At 38.2% G+C, this 15,326-nt stretch overlaps 2 protein-coding genes across 2 annotated transcripts; both read right to left on the bottom strand.

Moving 5' to 3' along the window:
* Positions 1-4,578: 4,578 nt before the first annotated feature.
* On the bottom strand, positions 4,579-9,418 carry si:ch211-254p10.2 (solute carrier family 40 member 1). The gene is made up of 7 exons (XM_039619247.1): positions 8,909-9,418; positions 8,432-8,815; positions 7,986-8,101; positions 7,667-7,793; positions 7,251-7,505; positions 5,962-6,642; positions 4,579-5,462 (listed from the first exon to the last, which is right to left on the bottom strand). The coding sequence occupies exons 2-7, from the start codon at positions 8,580-8,582 to the stop codon at positions 5,203-5,205; spliced, it is 1,590 nt and encodes a 529-aa protein (XP_039475181.1). The 5' UTR covers positions 8,583-8,815; positions 8,909-9,418; the 3' UTR covers positions 4,579-5,202.
* A 1,193-nt stretch (positions 9,419-10,611) lies between these two features.
* LOC116325360 (sodium-dependent neutral amino acid transporter B(0)AT3-like) lies at positions 10,612-15,321 on the bottom strand (the record flags this gene model as incomplete). The annotated part of the gene is made up of 12 exons (XM_039619524.1): positions 10,612-10,806; positions 10,897-11,059; positions 11,149-11,308; positions 11,565-11,769; positions 11,855-12,011; positions 12,384-12,512; positions 12,599-12,711; positions 12,791-12,901; positions 13,830-13,999; positions 14,090-14,239; positions 14,349-14,489; positions 15,153-15,321. Coding segments are annotated over 12 exons (1,863 nt in total), but the record flags the coding sequence as incomplete, so codon positions are not given.
* Positions 15,322-15,326: the final 5 nt, after the last annotated feature.

Genomic DNA, 15,326 nt, shown 5'->3' with positions numbered 1-15,326 from the left:
ACTTATGCAGGTGGATGTGTAAACATCAGAGCATTTACCTGCTGTATATAAAGTGGAGCAAGCATTAGAATTTTGAGTAATCAAAACTCTTTATCACTGATCTGGATAGCTGCTGATTACAATGAACAGTGAACAGAGTTTCCAGTTTTTTATGTGATATATTGCAAATTGAGCCTGGATCTCAGGGAGTTCATCAGACAACAGATCAACTTATGCTGGGAACTTACAAACGGCTTGATTCACCATTCGGTATTCTGTAACATTTTTGAGTCTCTAATTAATCTCCAAATGATTTATTGAATTTCTCAGTCAATCGTTGGTGTGTAAAATATCAGTAGGCCTATACAGAGAATGTGAAACCCAGGCATGTTTGAAGCTTTTGTGTGAATAATTACATTTTTGATTTATTCATTTATGGCCAGTGAAGCTGATTAATCAACTGTTTGTTTGGGACACTTCATTTGAAACTGTATGTTTTTCTAATAGGACGATAATGAAGAAAAAAAAAAGAGAAAACAAACAAAGAAAAAAAGCCTTTTAATCACCCTGCAGACTATTGCTGCAACTATAAAGTGTCCATTTTTATGACAGAGCTCTAAGTTGTCCAACTTTGCAATTGCTGTGAGGTGCTTAGTGAACTTGCAGAGGGATCAGTGTGACCCGACATGTATCGATCAAAGTAAAACGAGGACATTAAATCTCAGTATGAGCAACATTTTATCTATTATCATTATATCTTTTTTCCCCTCTGTCAGCGGTGTGATGCTTGACTGGGTCCTTGCAAAGCCATTCAGCTGTGCTGCCATCCCAAACTGCTGATACAGCAAACTGCAGAATGAGAAAAGGTCCCCATCTCTAGGTGGTGTTTCTCTTTCATGTGAGGACGAGTCCTATCTGCAGCCTTTTTGTTCTTTTAATGTAAGTGATTGGCACAACACCAATTGCACTCCTCCTACAGAGTACATATTAGACTTATTACAATAGGTAAGTCCTCCTTTAAGTCCTCTTAAAATCTTTTTAAAATTAAAAGAAAAAAATTACCAAGTACTAAGTAAATGAACTAATATGACCACATTCTTGGTTTGTACCAGACTTAATTACAGTACTGTATGTGGCTGTCTTTGAGCATTTGCTTTTGTGATACCACTGTAGGAAGAAAGTGAACGCGTTACATCGAGACAAAGCCAGGGGGACAAACCTAGTTTTAATGTGCTACCACTGACCCAGTTTTTCAAGTAAACGAATTGCAAAGTGAAGATGCCTAAAGCCAAAATTGTAAGGCAGCTCTGTGTGCTACTAGTGTCTTTAACCAGCGACTGCCATGACAACCATGGGAGGAACTCTACTGCAGGCGCGCAGCGCTGCAACAGACTAAAAAAAATGATGAAACTCTTTTGGGTTCATTACAGAGATTTCCAAAACAATAGCCACTCACAAAAAGTCAAAAGTCAAGCCACAGTCTGCCACAGATATTAGATACTTAGTAGCAGTTTTTTTGCACATTAGACAAATAGATAATTTATGACAAATAGCATAGATCCTCTGCTGTTTATCAACGCTTTCCTGTCCTTTTTGAGCTCTTTATCACAATCTGGAATGAAACTGGAATTCAACTAAAATATTATATCTGAGTTTGGGAGTTTAAAAATAATGTAATATAAGAGCTCTTCAGAAAATTCTAGCAAAGGTGCATTTTTGTGTCTATCATCTGTTTATTTGCGCAGCCCTAAATTAGGTCATTGGCCTTAGCTGATATAATCTCAGCTTTGGCCTCTAATCATCTTACATGCTATCACAATCATAGCCAAAGCTTATAATATTATAATATTATCATAAGTCACTGACAGCAGATACAGCCTGGTGTTGCAGTTCATTTGTATAATCCATTTTTCATCATAGACACTTTTGGTTTTACCACAGCGCAGGCATAACAATGATGGGTATGATGGGTATGTAGTAGCATCACCCAGTGGTTTTGGCCTTTGTATTTTCATTCCAGAAGTTAGGCTACCATAACTGGAAAAGAGGGTGTAGGGCTCAGTTATGAGCAAGCAAAGTGACAGAGGCACAAACTTCTTGAATAGCTGGTGCCACAAAGGAGGCAACATTATTTATTATATTCTGTTAAAATTGCCCAAACTGGAACTCTTCACTGTTTGCCCTGCTGGTGCTTTTTGGAGCATTTTAATTGAACTGTCTTATAGAGGAGAGCTGCAGTAAGGTATAGCTCATCTAAGAAATTTCTGTTTCAGTTTTGGTGAGTTAAATTTTAGTATTTTATTAGTCTGTTGGTTTATTTAGCAGGTGTGTTATTGTTTTTGGCCATTATATATAAGGAAGAGGAGACATGGGTCTTTTCCCTAAATGGTTAGCCCATAAGCAGCCAGGCAGTGTCTCTAATTTGCCACCAGAAGACAAAGGAAACCCTATTAGCTGTAGTTTTAACAGCTAGCATTAGCCACTCATACTGTAGGTAAGACCATATGGCATGCTAGCTTGATAGTGCTACTTGATATAACAGACATAAATGAATGACTAATCTGTACTCATTAATCTGCAGAGATACATCATATATATCGGGTAGATATATGTCAAAAGTCTCATCCAGTCTTGCTTTATACAGATAAGAAATATAGCAAAGGTCAGACTGGACCTTTAAAAGAATACTATATGTTCTTTTTCCATTCATGTTATGTATTCTGAAATGTTTTATCAATCAACTACTTTTTGTAAATTTTGTAAAGTACCATGTTACTTACATGCTTTTAGAAAGCAAAAAAACAACAGCTCTTCCTGGCTAGTTGTCTTAGGAAGCCTTTTCATAGGTTCTGTACATTACCAAGGTTTATCACTCCAATCTCTGATTCATACACTGTCAGTGATGCTGATAGAAACAGTACAACTTTAATTTAAAGGGTTGCAAAAGATACACATATAAATTCAAATATCTATTTTGATGACACTCTTCGGGACCTGTGATAAATTTACTGTAAATGCCTTTTATTTACATGCTGGGAATTCTGCAGATAGCAGTTATTCATTAGCTTCCTGTGCATACTTGTGTACTATAAATCTTAAAAGTACAACTGTAAATTGTGTATTTTGTGACACATTTTAATTGGATATAAAAGTCACGCAGCTTCTACTTTGTGTCAGGAATCTTGTCTGTGGATGACTTGATATCAATCATTTGAGATAGATTTGACATATGTTTCACAGATTACAGGCAATCATTTTCGAAACAACATTGGCATGATGATGAGCACCTAATGGAACATTGACCTCTTCTGATGACCAAAGGCTATTACATTTGCATGTGGCTTCCTAACAGTAGCTTATTTTCCCAGATATTGATTATGCCTAATCCCTCACTAAATACTTTTTTAAGGGGATTAGTTCATTAAATTTTTCATCTAGTCTAGGACAGTGCTTAATGTGTGACTGAGAAACTTTAAGTGCCGTTAATGTACAAGTTTATGCTAAATAATAATATTGTTAATGTTCTAGCAATAAACAGTGCTCAACAAATTTATTAAACCACCACTCTATGTAAGAGTCATGCAGCTGCCCAAAATGATCAGTACTGTTAGTTATCAAAATATTTTTTGTGTGTTTCTGTGATGGTTAATCCACTAATATTTATAACCTCTTTAATTAAAATTTAAAAATAAGATGGAATAAGATAAATGAGATAAAATAAGATGACAAATTACACATTTTTAGTGTTTTAATGTTCTGACTGAGCATTAAAGCTGATGTTTTCTGACTGTTTTCCAATTGTGTTTCTTATTTTATGAAAGGTCATGTATTACGTTTATAATCAGTGTTTTTAGATGACATTTTGGCAGAATCCTGCAATTTTTTTTTTACATGTATTTATTTTCCCTGAGCCCAAAGATCTTCATCAGTCATCTTTATTGTCATGAATAGTCTTAAAAATGACAATGTACAATACAGAAATGTCACAAGAAAATGTTACAAAAATACTGAGATGTGATGCTATTTTATGACAAAAGATTCAACTTTGATATTGTCTCCACTGTACATGAATGAGATATGAAAACACGCAGTAGCTGAGGGTAATCCCCATGTTGGATTCAGTGGTCTTGCTCTTAGCTGAGGTAAGGAAATGTTTAGTTCTTCAGAACTACAAAAGAATGAAGCAAACTGTCAAACAATATTCCTAATGGCAGTTATCAACATGTAGTTATCACTGATTTCAAACATGTCCCAAAATGAAGATGGGTGGTTTTGGATTTCTATAAAACTATTAATATCACTCTTTATATGAGATGACAAGAAAGTATGTTTTTATTTTAATTTTTCTAAATACACAAGCAATTAGAATAAAATATTTGTGTGTGCGTTTGTGTGGTAATTCATAATCCAGGATTGCATGCATGAAAGAAAGGCAAATGTTTGCTTGATTCATCCACAGAGAAACAAACCAGGGGAAGAAACACTTTTGTCCTTTCACCTTTGTCCAATAAAAGGGGTGTGTGTGTGTGTGTGTGTGTGTGTGTGGGAGGGGTGTGTGTGGGGGGTTGCCTTTCAGGGTTTTTTTTTCTTTCCTTTTTTTAAACAATCTTTGAAACAATCTCACATCAAGTTCCCTTTATCTTCCTTTTTGGACATCCTGGAGTATTTCCAAGTGGACGGATCAGTAACATCAATGCCACTTGAAAATGTACAGCTTTGTCTTGTCTTTATTTTCATGTGTCACGTTCAGGATTTTTTCACAGCAGCAGATCTGTACTGAGGTGATGGTTAGATTCATCTCTCTGTTCATTCACCTTCCCATCCAAAAAAGCTATGAAGTTCACTGTCTTGTTTGAAAGTCTTCCAGTAATCCTGCACAGTTGGCAAAAACATTTGTTGGTGCCTTAAGTCGTAACCTTTGTGTCCCCTGGAGGCAGCATTTATGGTAGCCACTTCGACTTATGTACATAAAGCGAGAGCTTGTCTCCCACTCTACTTCACCTGAGTTCTCGTTTGCTGCCACGGTACATGGCCCTGCAGTGTGAAAGCAGCTGAGGTGGGGTTGGCACTTGCTGTGTTGTGCTGAAATGAATGGCTAAGTTAGAAACAGTTAGAGTGTTGCAATTAGTTTGCTGAAGGATCAGGAGGGAGACATTCATTTCACTGGTGCAGAGTGGATTCAGTGCTAGTGAGCATCTCATGCCTGGATGTGTGAGCTGCTCCTTATGTGTCGAGGCGGCGTTTTCTCTTGGCTTTATGTGCATACAGGAAGTACATAGTGTGCCCCGTGGTGATGAAGAACACAGAAATTATAACTAGGATGCCAAAGTGTTGTGGCTGCGGAGCAGAGATCACCATAATGAAGTGAAGCAGGTCCATCAGGTAATTCATGGAGCTCTGCACCCCGTTAACCACTCCTCTCTCTGATTCACAGATGTTCTCCTGCAGAAGCTGAGTCACAGTCAGGTCAAAGGACCAGAGACCTGAAACAAAGTAATAGATGAACTGACCTTTATAACAGATGGGCACTGATTCAACTGCAAATAAATTTCATTTGACCAGATTCCATTAAAAATTGTACTTGTATAACAAAATTACCTAGTAATGTCACATTTTGGGCAGATTTAATTATTTTTTGACATATATTTCATACTCTACACCAATATTTAAACTCTATGCATCAATAGAAGTTAAATATCCAAAAACCTTGTATCTAAATGTAATGAGAAATACATATCCAAAAACAATAGTGCTCTCTGGTGGACTGACTAGGTAATAGAATTTTTTTTTTTTTTTTTTTTTTTGTGGTTAAATTGCCTCAAAAAGATAATTATCACTATATATCAGTATATTCAAAATAAATTATTACTGGGATATCTGCCGTGTGCCCACATGAGATGGGCATTAAAAATAGCAACATCACTTGTATTGTATATAAGTTTTTCTCTGCACTAGATAAGCTCTGAATTTGTGTCTACTCACCAATGCGCGCTGTAATGACACCCAAGAACAGCAGAATAATGGAGATGTAAGATTCTGGAGCTGTGCCAGAGGGGACATTGTCAAAAAGCACCGTGTTGTTGGTCCAGTGGATAGAAGAGCGGTCGGGTAGAAGTGGCTGATTGCTGCCTCCCATCGTAGGGTATGTGTGTTTTTGCCTTTGGCCTGTCATCCCACCAAGCGCTGTAGAGGAATTGGAAGTAATGTCGGGCATCAGCAAGCTGAGATCCATGGGGCTGCCAGGGGCAAACACAGAGCACACGCACAGCAGCAAGCAGCCCAGGTGGAGGCAGCTTGAGATGATGCCTGTGTTAACCAGGCCATAGGCCTTCCTCAGCCTGGTGAACATTACAGTGCCCATCAAGCCTGTGATGGCTGACACGCCCATCAGCAGACTGAGAAGAGATCCGCTTATCCCCTGAGTATAGGCATAGCCAGTGGTGATGCAGTCAAACCCAAGCACTGTGGTGTAAAGGAAAGCCAGACCCATTCCTGCGAGGAAAACAGGTTGACGATAGTAGGCCATCCAGCCATCTTTACAGGTGCTCACCAGCCAGCGGAACCTCCGAAAACACAGCGGCAGATCGGTGATTTCCTTGAGGTGCAAGCTTGAGTTGCAGTTGCCCTCTGTCAGAGCCTGAGGTTGCGCAACATTGCCTTCTCCTAATGAAAAACAAGAATGGCATCCATCACTTGAGTTCATTAATTCTAAAGGCCTAATCCTCACTAGCTTTTCTGCACCCCCTCTATGCCATGTCACGTTAGCCTCTACATCATTTGTCAAACGCAGTTCATCTACGCTAATGTGTGTGAGTACAAACAGAAATCTATATCATGTGGACCCTTGCATTTGGATGCTGTACACCAACTCAAAACTGTGTTTTAAGATAATGTATGTCAAAAAGCTTTGGTGCTAAATCATTTATTTTTTCGGAAAGAGGCAGCTCCCATGAAGATATGATTCCTCATCTTGATATTTTGAAAACAAACATAACTGAGAAACTGAGGCACACTGCACACTATAGTACTGACTTCTCATTCACAGTGTAAGCCTGCCCTAAAGCACCTAAACACTTTTTTTTAATCCCACACTTGTGAAATTCACTTTATCCTCCCATTTGACGCTAATGGGGATGTAAGGGCTGTTTTTAGACACCCCAAATCTTTTGCAAAAGTAGTTTTTCTTCTATTGGAAAGAATAATGGTTTAAGGCACTACTAGATTGGATTCCCTTTTTGATCTATGAAAAAGACCCAATGAACAGTTCATACCTTGTAACCTTTTCCTCTCTATCCTCTGGAGATATGCTTGATCCACTGCAACCGATGGTGGTTTGGCTGACAGAGCAGGGACGATGCGATAAACCCGTGACAAGAAGAAGAACTCCACAATTAGAGACACCAGGTTCCAGCCCAGGATGAATCCACAGCCAACTACGTTGGAGGCAAGGGTCATGACCTGTCCCACTGCTAGTGGGGCCAGGATGTTAGTCACCTGATCTATCCGCCTCATGGTTGCATTCATTCCTTTTGTTAGGAACAAACACAGAGGTTAATGTGTGTCCAGCATCGGAAGCTAAGCAGTAGTCAGTCAATATCTGATCTTTTCTATAATTCAAGGATCTATCTTCCACAGACAAGCCTCAAATACAAACCACTATATTCATTAACAGACTGAATGTCCTCACCCGCTAGGTGACCTCGGTTGTAGCCTGTGATGACCACAATCCAGTCCCTCTGAATGGCAATGGTCAGTGCTGTGCTTGCAAGGTTTGCCACATCTGCCAGGACGATCACCACCGTATAACAAACCACCTTGTGTGAGTTTTGCGATGCAACATGTTACTATGACAGCACAGAGTAGCCACAAGCTCAGAGGCAGAGACAACAGGGACACGAGACAGAGGGAACAACAACAGCAATGACTTCTCTGTATAGTATTCATATCAAGTATATATAACCGAAACACAGCGATTGTGTTGTAACAGGTATGTAGTGTCTACTCACAGTAAGCCATCCATCCCAGATCTGTTCAATCCTTTGCTTGTATGAGAACACCAACATGAGCACAATGCTACATATCGTCACCGAGATGTTCTGAACGAAAAGAGATGCATGTGCAACTAAAATAGAAGATGGAAAAAAACAGTTTCAGAATTTCAAATATACATTTTGGTTTTTTTGGTTTTTTTTGTAAAAACAAATGTTAGTCATAACAGATACGAGTCAGTGGCTATGAACCTTGTGCCAGGAGTCCTGGTGGTTGAGTCTAGCTATCAAATCAGGGAGAGGTTCACACTTGAGACATCTGGCGAATAGCAATTCACCTCCTAGTGGGATAGGAAACCAGCAAATTTCCTGGCCCAAGATTGAAATCCACTGAGCTCTTATCACTGTACCTCGCTATATTACATGTTAGAATTTTCAAATGGGTATGAGATTGCTGTGCATACCTTTATTCCTAGGATTGCGATCAACCCAGTCTCCAATCAAAGCCCCAAACATGAGCACTGACCCAGCCACCACCAATCCAAACACCGCAGTCAACAGCAAGTTACGGCCGTACAGTTCAATCAGGAACACAGAGATTGCGAAGTGCCACATGCGGTCGCCCTGTTTAACACATGAGAAAAGTCATCATCGTGTGTTGTGTTGCAATATTTTCATCAGTGTGCTGTGACACAGTGTGAAGAGACTACCTTGCAGTCATTTAAGTTGCGAAGTCTTACCTATTGCCCCACGAATGTTTCTTCAGGAAATGATTCTTACCCACATTGATAATGCTCCACTGACATAGATGAGAAACTTGGGACCCCTGAGGTAGATAAGAGCTGAACCTTAAAAGGAAACGCATCAAATCAAATAAGCAGATATTCCATTGGCTACAAAGACGCTGCACAAATTCTAGTTGGATTTTAATCCGAGTTCACCTGGTATACGTGTAGCTTTTTCAGCTCTTGCATCCCGGATGTTGTCAGACTCGAACTCGACCACGACCCCACCACACTGGGAGGCATCTGCCCGCTGCGACATGTCCTAGTGAAGTGTTATCGAACTTGTAACACCATTCTGCTGTTGCTGATAGCACAGTGTGTCGTATACATGATAACAGTAATATTTAGACGATCACAAATACAGCTGATTTGTGTATCCTAAAAGGTCGCTTTGCTCTTGACGACTACAAAACGCTTTGCTCGCTTGTACGATTACTGTTTATTTACTTAGTGACGAGTCTAGAACAGCACAGAAATGAATATGTGACATTTTGTAAGCAGCTGGTCGAACACTGCATTTTTTTCTCACCTTGAACTTACTTCAACAGCAGTTGAAACGGCACGTCCTTTTGAACTCAATAAACGTCTGTAGTCAGTCACATCAGGTTTCTTTTTTTTTCCAAAACTAAAAGAGCCATAAATAACGACCAACATTGGTAGTGCCAGATTGTGAAGCAGAGAAGAAAGTAAGTAACTGTATATGGCAATAATTAAAATGAAAATAGCATTATTATGTTCTTTTGCATAGCTCTATCCATACAGTCATAAAGCAGCAATAATCAAAGCTTTTATAGGTTAATGGAGGCTCAGTTGTTACCTTTTGTTTTCTCGTTGCAGTCAATCCTTGCTGTTGTTCCTCGACGATGAGTCTTGTGCCATGTATCCTACATTGGGATGCTAGTCTTTCCTGAGAGCTGGAATTCAAACTGTAGTAGTTTGAAAGGCTTAATAACATCAGGGTGTTCAAGTGCACCATTGTATGAAAGTGCCAGAAAAGCAGAACAGGCAGGGAGGCAACAAAGGCAGCCAGCATATTCCAAAGCACGTGACGCTGGAGGGACAATATCACCGTCCACCCACACCACAAAAAGGTAACTGTGTGTAACTCAAAACACACACACACACACACACATGAACATGACTAGTGAGCACATGCATGTACCTTCACTCATGCAAGCCCTGCTACTCTCATACAGTCACATGCACTGTTGACATGCAGCATACCTAAAGGACACATCATGCAACACTACATCACTCTTTACATGTGCATGTAACCAAGAGTAGAAAGAAGATTAGCATGTAGCAAAAGTTTGGTTGGGCAAATGTGAATGAAATCACAAAATCAGCTCATGTGCTTATGTACATTTTCACTGAAAATTGTTTATTTTATTAATATATGTGCTTATCACAAACTACACACGTTTACAGTATCCATCATGCTCCATTTGTTCCAATCCAAACATCAGCACAGGAAATTAACTGTCATCTTCCTTTAATTGAATAATAACACAAACATGATATTCAGTTCCAGCCCTTGGTGATCTGTATTCACAGAGATATTGTCATGCATTGATTTCATCAGGCTGCATCTCTGTCTCTGGTACAAATGATGCATTTAGGTTAAAAAAATCTGGTTTTCAATATGTTAAGGATGTTGTCATTTATATATATTATTAGGTGTAATAATCATGCAAAACCATACCTTAAAAAGATGGGAAAAGGTAAATATGAGAAGTGGAATCATTTTGCTTGCCTTTTTGTTTTTTAAATGAACATACGGGGTACAAAGTTAATAAGTGGCAGCTGGGGTTACTCGTAATCCTGACTACCAATCAGATAACATAGGTCAAGATATCTATTTACAATTCCCCATGACAATACTCATTTGCATATGGATTTTGATTGTGTCTGTTCATGGTGTAATTCTTCAGGAAGCACATGAATTTATAGAAAGCCACAAGAGGAATGGCGACTACAGGAAGGATCGATAAGAGCACACAGATAGCAAAAACCCATTCAGGATAGTGCAGGACATCAGCAAGGGGGTAGTGAACCTGCGGGGGTGATGGAGTGGAAAGTCAGTATTTGTTCCAAATTTAATGAAGTGGTCATAATGGTACATAAAAAAAAAAAAAAAAACTCACATAATCTGGGTTCCATGCATTGTATGTTGGTTGTTTCTCAGCCTCAATCACAACATAAGCCACAAAAACCACCAGAAGCATGAACGGGCTGATAAAGCGCCACGTTGCCTGCCAGTAAATGTTAGGTCTCCGCCCTGTCATCCATTCAATGTCGTCATTAAACCTGTGGGCGAATGGAAACATTTGTAACATTTGTCCTTTTAAAAACACTGTTTAACATAAGTATAATCATAACATAAATTACAATATCACCTATTTATTCCATAGACGTAAGCCACAGCGATGATCTCAAAGAAAGCTATGATGAGTAGCGGCACGGATCCTACATAGCTGTTAAAAATTTCCAGCCAGTAGTTTCCAGAGCCCAAAGTGAAGATTAGGGCCACAGCAAAGGAGATGAGACAGATTAACCCTGTAAGCAAAATATCAGACATCATAAGACATGTGACTATAAACTAAAATCACTAATATAAACACCTTCAGAGAGAACATTAAAGGTTTCTTGCAAAAGTAATGCATGTGTTTTGAAATACCAGATGGGATTTAGTCATAGTCACAATTCTATGTAGAAAGTATTTTTGTTTTAATAATATAACACAACACAAGCCAGTTTTCTTAGTGCTGTTACTCAAAATGCAACGTTAAGCTGTTCAGCCTTTTTGGTATACCTGTGAAAGCTTCCTTAGGAATCCAGGGTGGAACTATATGTAAATCCAGCAGAGGAGTAAGGACGCCCTCTAGATTTCCAAACATGGAGGACAGGCTGAGACAGAAGAGCATGACAAAAAAGAGGACCGCCCACACCTGCGAGGCCGGCATTTCAATCACTGCCTCAGTGAACAAAATAAATGCCAGTCCAGTTCCTGAGGCGCTCTAAAGGTAGGAAATCATATATGATCACAAATACAGAGTAAATGAAACTTGAATCCAATTTTTTATAGTAGCAGATGTACTACACCTCTTCGAGGAAAGTCTGTAGATTGCAAGCTTTGAGATTGAGACTTTCAACTTCCGAGGGATCGGTCTTATTGAGATAGTTTAACCACTCGCCATAGTTTTCAAGAGTTATGTTGCCAACCCCAATGTTAAATGCATTTGTCAGGGTTAATATGTTCCTGATATCAGCAAAAAACAAACAAAAACACCATTAGTATTAAAAGCATTGATATTAAATCAGAAATGCTTGCTTTAATATTGTATTTTAAAGCCTAAGGTTCTTCAATTTCACATCATTTTTTTAATTCCCACTAAAAATAAGAAAGTGGAGCATGTAGTTGTCTAACATTCGCCCGTATGGAAAACAAAGTTATGTAGAAATTGTGTCACTAGTTATAATTTGTTTTTCAGTACAGATGGAATGAAAAATCTGCATCAGGCCCAAAAACTGAATGATCAGATTTGCAATTTAATTCTAAGAGTCAACAAAATAAGAGTTTGTCTAACAATACTGAACAATAGCACACTGTAATCATGTGAGTAGTACTTACCAGTTTTGGCAGTTGTTGTTGTTTTCATTTGCCTTAAAGCCCAGAATGACAAAAATAGGAATTGACGCATATATTGATGTAAAACTGTTCACACATCCAACAATAAGGGCATCTCTCTCACAGTTATTCCTGCAAAAATAAAACAAAACAATGTACTGATGATCAATATAATGTATGGCTTTTAAAAAAAATCATTTTCTTTTGGCTTTTCTTACTTCTGAGGATTATAACTGGAAAAAGCAATAAGTCCCCCAAAGGCCAAAGATAAGGAGAAGAAGATCTGGGTGGCAGCATCCAGCCAAACCTTAGGATTTTTCAAGGTTTCCCACTGTGATAAACATTAGTTAGATATCAGATTTATCACATGAAATTATGTTGGTAAGGGGAAAAAAAAGTAATAGACTTACATTTAGAGTGAAAAGATATATCAAGCCATCGCTTGCTCCAGGGAGAGTCAAGGCTGTGATCAAGAAGATGGTCAAAACAAGATATGGAAAAGTGGCTGTGGCATAGATAGCCTGTTGGGGAAAAGTTTGGATGAACTCTTTTTGTCAGTGTCTCGTCAAAAGCATCAACTCAGAGAGATTTTTACAGCTCGTAATACTTTTAGGTATTGTTACTTTAATAGGTACTAAAGGAAAATAAATGTTTAGTCTTCTGTTTATCCATCACTGTTACTGCCTTTAATGCAGCCAGTAGGGCTGCTAAATCAATCAAATTTTGATCTTTATTCCAGTTTACGAAAGTTTGATTGAACAATATTTGAAATGCATGATTTAGTGAAAGTAATATGCCGCACATACACATCACAACTAACTTATTCAACCAACTGAATGGATGCCACAAACTGCAGTACAGTGAATATGCACACAGGTATGCACTGAAATCACCAACCAGTCATATTCCATTTGGTTAACAATTTGTGTTGATATATGTTTCGACAAATGGCCAACATATACAGGGCAAAAGTATGCTATTCCCTCATGCAACTATCTTTTCAAGGTGGAAAAACCTTTATCCAACCTTATTTATCTACCATGCAGGTGCAATAAATGGACTGAAAAGCTTAATTTAGCAATATGAAGAAAATGAAAGCAGTACTGTGTAGATTTAATTTTGTGTAAGGTTTCAGAACAGTTTTTGATTTTTAAACATTTTTCTTCTAAGAGATGCACTGAATTTAGGTGAATAAGTTCAGTTTACAGTGCAATATAAACTTTTCTGTCATTAAATAATCAGGACAAATAATCGTGATGTCATTAAACAATCATGATCATGGATAAAATAATCAGTATTATTATGGCCCTAACTGTGCAGCCCTAATGCATAGTTTTTTTTAAAAAAGCTTGTAAATTTTGTAGTATCCTGTCTTTCCTAAACGTACTAGCTGATTGCTGAAATAATAAATGAGCATCACATGATCTTCACTTTGACCTGATTAATTACCTTCCCAACAGTCTCAATTCCTCGTATGAAGCAGATGTACACGATGCACCAAGCAGATGCAAGACACAACACCAGCCACCACTGTAAGGACCCACTGGTCTCAATGTTTGGTGTCATGTTCAGAGTTTCACGATACCAAAAATAGTTTACAGCTCTTTTCACATTCAGTCAAATACCCCGTATCAAAGAGATTAGAGATATCACAAGTAATCTGTGGGCCTTTTGTTATTTTTGGCATATATTAATCTATAATATTGTGATGTCAATATTATCAGTATGATTCAGGTTTACTGGGCAGTCCCTCCAGGGAAGTGGACTCTGAAAGGAATGGAAGAAGTACCACAGGATCCAGGCCAAGATCATGTTGTAAAACAGTCCAACCAGGAAGGACACCAACATCGAAGCCACGCCTGTTTTTAAAAATTCACCATTAAAAGTTAATAGAAATTCTGTTAAGTGGTGTTAAGTATGACACAAGATTACTAATTTTTGACCATTTTGCATATCAGACGTTCTCACCTACACCTCCCTGATATGGGGAGATTGAACTCCACACTCCAACGCTTCCCATGCGTAGCCGCTGTCCAATGGCCAGTTCCATGTGCAGCAGGGGAAGTCCCTCAAACACCAAGGCAATGACATAAGGAATCAGAAATGCCCCTGTAATTGATAAGTGGCAAAATTGCTGTAATTAGTGAAAATTACAAACTTACAAAATAACAAAAAAAAGGTTGGTTTGATGGTTGAAGGACATTTAGTTTTTGACATTTTGTTATCAGCAGGCGGACCTTTATCATGCTCACCTGCACCAGGCAACAGATCTTAACACCAGATACAGTTGAAGTATTTCCCCTAAATATTTGACTACTATAAAGTATGTTCGTGGCACCACCGGTGTTGTAAGGACATTTTATCCACATTTTATTTATGTGTGTTTATTTTCCCAGTAGGAATTGTTCTGTTTTAGAGTTTAGATTATAGTGAGATTCATGTAACATATTAAAATTTACAGTCATGTTGAAAAAAATGTCTTCAGAAACTTTAATCATTCTCTTCTGGAAATTTAGATTATGAAAATTATTTTAATATATTATCACTGCAACCAAGTCATTGTGTGTGTTCAATTGTTAACACAGTGAGAGCATATGAAATAAGACCTATGTGGAAGCTGAAACCAGAAACCTGTCAGTATGACTTATTTTTAATACATGCATTGTTACTTTATTAAAATTTAAAAGTGTAAAAGTAGTAACATTTAAGAGCAATGACAATTTTTGTTCAATGTCAACATTAAAGGACACTGTGTAACAGAGTTCTGCTTACCTCCACCATAGGTCTGACACAGATATGGGAATCTCCATACATTACCAAGCCCAACAGCAAATCCTATGCAGGTTAGCAAATATTGAATTTTATTGTCCCCTTTTGGCCTTTGAGTGATCTCTTTCTGCTCATCACTTTCAGCTTCCATGTCGAACATTTGTTCCTTGTTATTTT

The sequence above is a fragment of the Oreochromis aureus genome, linkage group 11 (assembly GCF_013358895.1).
Source record: "Oreochromis aureus strain Israel breed Guangdong linkage group 11, ZZ_aureus, whole genome shotgun sequence".
NCBI classification, from domain to species: Eukaryota; Metazoa; Chordata; class Actinopteri; order Cichliformes; family Cichlidae; genus Oreochromis; species Oreochromis aureus.
The sequence above is the reverse complement of the archived record's forward strand: the minus strand, read 5'-3'. Positions and strand labels throughout refer to the sequence as shown.

Bases quoted from the DNA above. Each gene is read 5' to 3' on its own strand.
- si:ch211-254p10.2 (XM_039619247.1), bottom strand. From the start codon at position 8,582: ATGTGGCACTTCGCAATCTCTGTGTTCCTGATTGAACTGTACGGCCGT. The intron at 6,643-7,250 runs GTATGAACTGTT...GTTTTTCATTAG, and splicing joins AGAGAGGAAAAGGTTACAAG to GAGAAGGCAATGTTGCGCAA. The intron at 5,463-5,961 runs GTGAGTAGACAC...ACTTTGTTTCAG, and splicing joins TGTCATTACAGCGCGCATTG to GTCTCTGGTCCTTTGACCTG.